Here is a 5,874-nt window from a genome sequence, read left to right on the forward strand (position 1 = left end):
GCAGCCAGCCCTCTAACTATAACTGCCCCCTGACAGCCACCCCAATCAAAGTTTTCTGCAGCTCCCACTTCTTGTAAGTATGTACACACAGGAAACAGTCATTTAAGGCTTCAGAATGCTACAGAAACATTTTATTAAGTAAAGAAATTTGATATCGTGGCTTCTGGTGCACAGATGTTATAGATGAATAAGGTACTAGTACTAGTACTAGACTAGGTATCTATGCTGTCATAAAGAGTTCATACCAAGTCTGTTGGTCACTCACCTCTGCATCAGTCCCACTTAAGTATTCGGCATCCTCTGTTTTGCATTATCGACTGACACCATGACATGGGCAACGCCTAGATAGGGCAGCTATTATAGCCTGAAAACAGACCGAGCTCAGAGAGCTTTCATTCAGAGCTGTGTTATTGATATAAGAACAACTGCTAAGTAAACAGTACATGTGAAAGTGCCAGTAATTCAGCAGCACAAAGGTCTCATTTATCTAACGTAGGGCCGGGATATAATTAACACTTCAGGATTTGCTAAAACATTCCCTGTGCTGTTTGAAAGCTACAGGAGGATTTCACCATTTCCACTTCTCCTTGTCGTCCTCTTCATCTGCACACGTGAACCCCCCCCCCCCCCCAAGTGCCAGCTACCATGTGCTGGTTGGGGCTGCGCTACAAGTCCAGCTGTGAGCGTGGTGGGACTGCGCCAGGAGTCACGGCGTGAAACGTGAAGCTGCGGCCACCACCTATAGGAGCGAGGCCAAACGCCGGGCTGTTTTGCGGCTGGTACAGAGGCCAGAATCCAGGGGTGAAATGCAGGCCAGCTGAAAATACTCCCAAAGAATGATGATTCTGCATGTGGGGGTGAGAGTCCCGTCCACCAAAGGGAGACACTGTGGGGGTGAGGTGGCCTACATAAGGGTGGGCTGTCCCAGGATCTACAGAAACAGGCTCGACAGACCCATCACCGATGGCCCTGAAAGGAGAAGCTTTGCTCAACAGCTTGGAGTCCATGTCTCCTGCCTTGTCCTCTTCGCTTCCTTCCTGCGTGTGATGGGGCTCATCTGCACACCTCTCCCTCTGAGCAGGACCAAACCGCTGGCCTTTGCGGAACTTGGCCCGTCGGTTTTTGAACCACACCTTGAGGTACAAGCGAATAGCTTTTAGAAACTTTGGATATGATGTCGAAGCTAATCGCCTAGCCTCCAGGAGGCAGGATCGGCGAGGTGACAAAGGTGAGCGTGTAGTCATTATGTTAGATACATTGGCATAAGCTACACCTTTAGAGAGTCAGAGAGGACACGGCCCCCCTTGATTTTTGGGCAAAGTCGCTGAAACTAACCTGGATACGTGCCTCAGGTAGGTTTATGCAGACGGCCAGCCTCTCTCTCATGCCCACATCCGGGTACTGCGTCTGCTGGAAGGCCTTCTCCAGAGCCTGCAGCTGCGAGACAGTGAAGGCCGTGCGACTGCGACGCTGCTTCTGCTGATTCCCGTAACGTGCTTCCAGGATCAGCTCTACAAGGTCCATAAACCCATACAGCAATAAAGCCCATTAGTAAAATGAGGAAGCTCAAACGCATTATTACAACTGAGCGATGTTTTACAACTGCAGTTTATCAGCTGCTATAGCAACCTATATTAAGTATAACATGTCACGCCATTAGCATTTTAAATGTTATATAAGTTCTGTCACAAACGTTTTGTTTTAATTTATCGCATTTTGACTCGGTGGCGATGAGATTTTACCTGCTAATCTCTCGGCAACTGAGATGGTGTGACCCGAAGGGCTGCCCGTGGAGGTAATCCGGTGCTGTCCTGCCATCTGGCGGTGCAGGTCGTAAATAACAGCCAGGGAACTGACGCCGTGTTGCGGATAAGCGCCGCCGGCACCGCTGGTCCCCGATCTTCCACAGAAATATATGGAATTCATATCGGCAGCTGCGGAATGCGCTATCTGTGAAAAACAAGCGTTATGTCATCTTAAAATGACGCACGACAGTGCGGATTCTTTTAAGTTGTACAAAATGACCTGTAATATTGCTGACTTTTTAATCTAAAGTGAAATAGCATTTAGCCCATGAATCACCACTCGGGGTCATTGATAACACTACTTAGCAGAATCTCAGACAAATATGGATGACGTTCATAAAATAGGCTATTTAACAAATCTGAAAAGGCTGCATATCCAAGTACTGTATATGGTACAAAACTAATTCGTTTATGCCTGAATTTGATTCGTATTGTTTAATAATAATACTGTGGTATAATATGTACAGTAGCCATAACGCAATAATCTTCATAATTTTATATTGATCAATATTTAAGTATGAAAAAGTACTGAAGGCTGTTTTTTTTTTGTTTTAAGTTTAGTTTGGTATAAAATACATGATACTTACGGACGTTTTCGGCGATTAGGATACTGCGCGCATGTAACAGCTGTTTCAGATGTTGGTCGGATAGTGCAGCTGAATTAGTGCTGCGGCCTCAGTATCTTCTCTCCGTACTGCGTTTGTCGGGTTAGGATTAAGGTTCTTCATGGCACATTCTCACCCTCGACTATTTAAGAAGCATTAACTCCAGTTTCCCTCAACCATTAGCCAATAGAAAGAAAGGCATTAGCCTGGATTAGGTGGGATGAGGTTAAAAAAAAGTCCGAGGATGGGGGCTTGGGGGTCCAAGGGCTCGAGTTTTTGAAACTATTGAACTTGGTAGGTTTGCGGCAAGGATTCCCCCTCAATAAACGGGCGTTCCTCTCCTTCCTATTAAAACAATTAAAACAATGTGATCCGTTAATCTTCGGGGCCTAGCAGATTAAAATAACAGTCTTTGATTGGCCCTTGTTCTGATACTCCCCCCATCCCCCCAGATCTTTTCCCTCTGTCTAAGTCTTTACTCTGGGGGTTGCTTGGCGGTTTGTTTTGCTAACAGGCACTGTATTTTGCCCATAGAATCTCAGCCCATGAAATGCAAACTGGATGCAGCCCACCGAGTCCGGTCTCTGGCTTTAGTCTCCCTAAATAAGAAACTTTCTTCCTGCTAAATGTTCTAAGATCAAAACTAAAACAACGATAGCAAATTGTTTATTTTTTCCCTTCCTCAACCTTCCTGTCTGGGATATACATTATTAACATAGGTCCACTTAAGAATTCTAAGTAAACAACATTTCTTGTTGTTGTTGACCAATACCACAAAATTAAAAGTTGGCTAATAAAGTAAGAAAAAATGCAACTTTTAATTATTTCTTAAGAAGTGGCAGACCAAAAATCTAAACGGGCACACACACCAGATCATCTTCAGCAAATGGGAATTAGCTTTAGGTCGTGAGTGAGGTTTAGAAATGTAAATCCTACCTTTGCCCAGTTCTGATGCTTAAGGCAGAAAAGCAGAGCATGCAGTGGTAGATTATGTTTCCCACGAGTATCAGTTGTGTCCCAGAATCCTGGGGCGTTCTTTCCCTTCAGATGGCTACACAGGCACCCAGATCACCAGCCAAGCACTAGCGCTGGGGGGGGGGGAGTCACAGACAGCAAGGGATGCTAGAACTACAGCCGTTTTCTTGAAATGCCATGGCCCCGGTCTCCAGCTGCAGGAACAATACATTTTCAATGAAAGTATATTGTAATCTTTCTTTATTTTGAAGTTTTATTAGCCTGAATCAAGCAGTGGCGTTTTGATAATCAGTTAGTTACAGTCAAGCGATTTTTAACCCTAACTGTGGAGCTGTAACTCTAGAGCAGTTTCCTCTGCTCTGATAGTTACTATTTTTATACTGTAATTTCTCAAGGAACACGGACGTCACATGTAAGTAACACTCATCCTCGACATCTGTGCAATGTTAAAACTGCGATATGTTTTGCCCCTCCCATTACATCCAGCTTAATTAACACATGCCGCTTTTATGAAACCTCTGGACTATGATTTGATTGTACCTACACCTTGGAAAGCCGAGTGTATCCATTTGGCATCACAAAGGCTTTTGTGCCAAGAAGTGCCGTATTATGCTGCCTGTGCATTCATCATACAATCCAGGCAGTGGTATTTCTTGCTGCGGCAGCAGTAGCATTTAAATATCAGTTACACAAATTCATATTTTGCCATCCATCACATCCTGCCCATACTGTGCCCCAGCCTTGTGCCCTCTGCCACCTGGGGTAGACTCCAGGTACCCACCACAACCCTGAGCTGGATAAGCGGTCACAAGATGGATGGATGGTTGAAGACACCAACCTGTAATTTCTCAATGGAATCACACATAGAGTCACATTCGACCCTGGCTGTGGCCGACTCTCGTTCGGCTGATTATCACCTGTCCCCAGCCAGTGAACCTGATCCGTTAGCAGTTTAGCATGTATCCATGGGTTCGTGCTCACAAAGGGCCGCCGTGCATCATCGCCGCGCGTGCGCCGCTTCCTGCAGCTGTCCGCGCTCTCCGCAATCACTAGGTGTGACGGCCACGGACAGCTTCGGAATCCATAACCACGAACGCGCTCTGCTGACGTCTCTCCAGCGCCCCTCGTTTTCTTTCTGATTCTTTTCCCCCATTCTTGGCTGTCAAGCTATATTAGTGTCCGATAAAAATAAGTCATTTAGAAGAGGCAGGCCCGAAACCCATTAAAGGCTGCAGGATTAGGACCCGCGGGCCTTTGTCCGCTCAGCCTTCAGGATTAAGGGAGATTTACTGCTAAAAAAAAGAGAAGTTATTCTATGGCACTTTCATCATGAAACCAGGCCAAAGCTGTGTTGGCGTGGGGATTAGAAGCACACAAAGAGGCTAGTTGTGCACCCCCCCTTCCCCGGCACATTGCCCCACCCCCCCAGCTCACCCCCAGCACCCGCATCACTCCGGTTCTCCTCGAGACGAGGGACGTCTTTGCTGATCCTTCCCAGTTAGAAGCCCCTGCAGACAGGTTTCTTTACTTTTCTTAAATCCATTTAAAACTACCATCATCCCTCAAGGAAAAGCGATCGCACTTGGCGTGGCCCGTGTCCCCGGCGAGTGGAGGGGCCGCGGCACCTAGGGCCCCCCCCCCCCGAGCGTCTCTCACACGGCAGCCATCCTGCGTAACTGGGGCCGCATCGCGTCGGATGACTTGGGTCGCGTGGCCCGTCCCTTAGCGGTGAGAATGACTCAAGTTATGCCATTTCAAACAGATCGCCAGACAAATGCTGGGATACAGGTGAGAACTGAATCCAGACTCTGCTGGCCAGTGAGGGGAATGTTTAACACCGAGGACAATAAAATCACCAGTTATTTGATTGTACTTGGGCGAAGTTGAGATGAAGTTGAGGTTTCATCTTTAGACTCTCCAGTCTATAATTATGATGTCCAAATTAGTCAAAAGGTTCAGTGAATGCAAAGAATCATGTGCAAAAACACATGTAACTGTCTGAACACAGCTGCCATACACAAAAAGATACAACGTATCTAGTTACTTTTTCTTTTTTCATAAAGGCAAGTTTCAAGTTGAGAGTAAGGTGTTGCGATCCACCAGAGGATTCTGTGCCACAGGGCTATGAAATATTTTCGTTACCCTAAAAACTGCAGTATTACTGTCACGAAGATGTTTAAAATTATGCAATTTCAGGAATTACATTTTAAAAGCATAGGTATTAAACTTTGAATGACAAGCTTAGAGAATCTTTTGTGTCTCGGCCTTGTTGGCAGAATGAAAGAGAGCCTCTCTTCAAAGTGGAATTTTAGCTTATAGTGCCTGTTTAACAGATGTGTAAACGGAAGACGGTCAGTGAGGGACACCCCCCACGTCCCTCTCATTCTCTGCGTTTAATTGCTTATCAATAGTGGAAATTTGTATTGACAAGTGGCTGTCAGGACGGGAGCTTTGTAGCTGTCAGTCATCCTGGGGAGAGCCGCTTAAAG

The 5,874-nt window shown here is 46.1% G+C and overlaps 1 protein-coding gene across 2 annotated transcripts; it reads right to left on the reverse strand.

The window, feature by feature from the left end:
• Nucleotides 1-114: 114 nt before the first annotated feature.
• On the reverse strand, nucleotides 115-4,487 carry dmbx2 (diencephalon/mesencephalon homeobox 2). Of its 2 annotated transcripts, XM_023843783.2 has the most exons (5): nucleotides 3,347-4,487; nucleotides 2,393-2,755; nucleotides 1,743-1,950; nucleotides 1,336-1,511; nucleotides 115-1,133 (listed from the first exon to the last, which is right to left on the reverse strand). In XM_023843783.2, the coding sequence occupies exons 3-5, from the start codon at nucleotides 1,924-1,926 to the stop codon at nucleotides 666-668; spliced, it is 828 nt and encodes a 275-aa protein (XP_023699551.1). In that variant the 5' UTR covers nucleotides 1,927-1,950; nucleotides 2,393-2,755; nucleotides 3,347-4,487; the 3' UTR covers nucleotides 115-665. The 2 variants fall into 2 exon arrangements, with proteins under 2 accessions (XP_023699551.1, XP_023699550.1); XM_023843782.2 differs by having other exon boundaries at nucleotides 2,393-4,487.
• Nucleotides 4,488-5,874: the final 1,387 nt, after the last annotated feature.

Source organism: Paramormyrops kingsleyae, chromosome 15 (genome assembly GCF_048594095.1).
Source record: "Paramormyrops kingsleyae isolate MSU_618 chromosome 15, PKINGS_0.4, whole genome shotgun sequence".
NCBI classification, from domain to species: Eukaryota; Metazoa; Chordata; class Actinopteri; order Osteoglossiformes; family Mormyridae; genus Paramormyrops; species Paramormyrops kingsleyae.

What these genes read in the sequence shown, in the direction of transcription:
- dmbx2 (XM_023843783.2), bottom strand. Translation starts at nt 1,926, where the DNA reads ATGAATTCCATATATTTCTGTGGAAGATCGGGGACCAGCGGTGCCGGC. An exon ending in AGTTGCCGAGAGATTAGCAG is followed by an intron (nt 1,512 to 1,742) that starts GTAAAATCTCAT and finishes TGGACCTTGTAG; the next exon opens with AGCTGATCCTGGAAGCACGT. An exon ending in TACCTGAGGCACGTATCCAG is followed by an intron (nt 1,134 to 1,335) that starts GTTAGTTTCAGC and finishes TTGTACCTCAAG; the next exon opens with GTGTGGTTCAAAAACCGACG.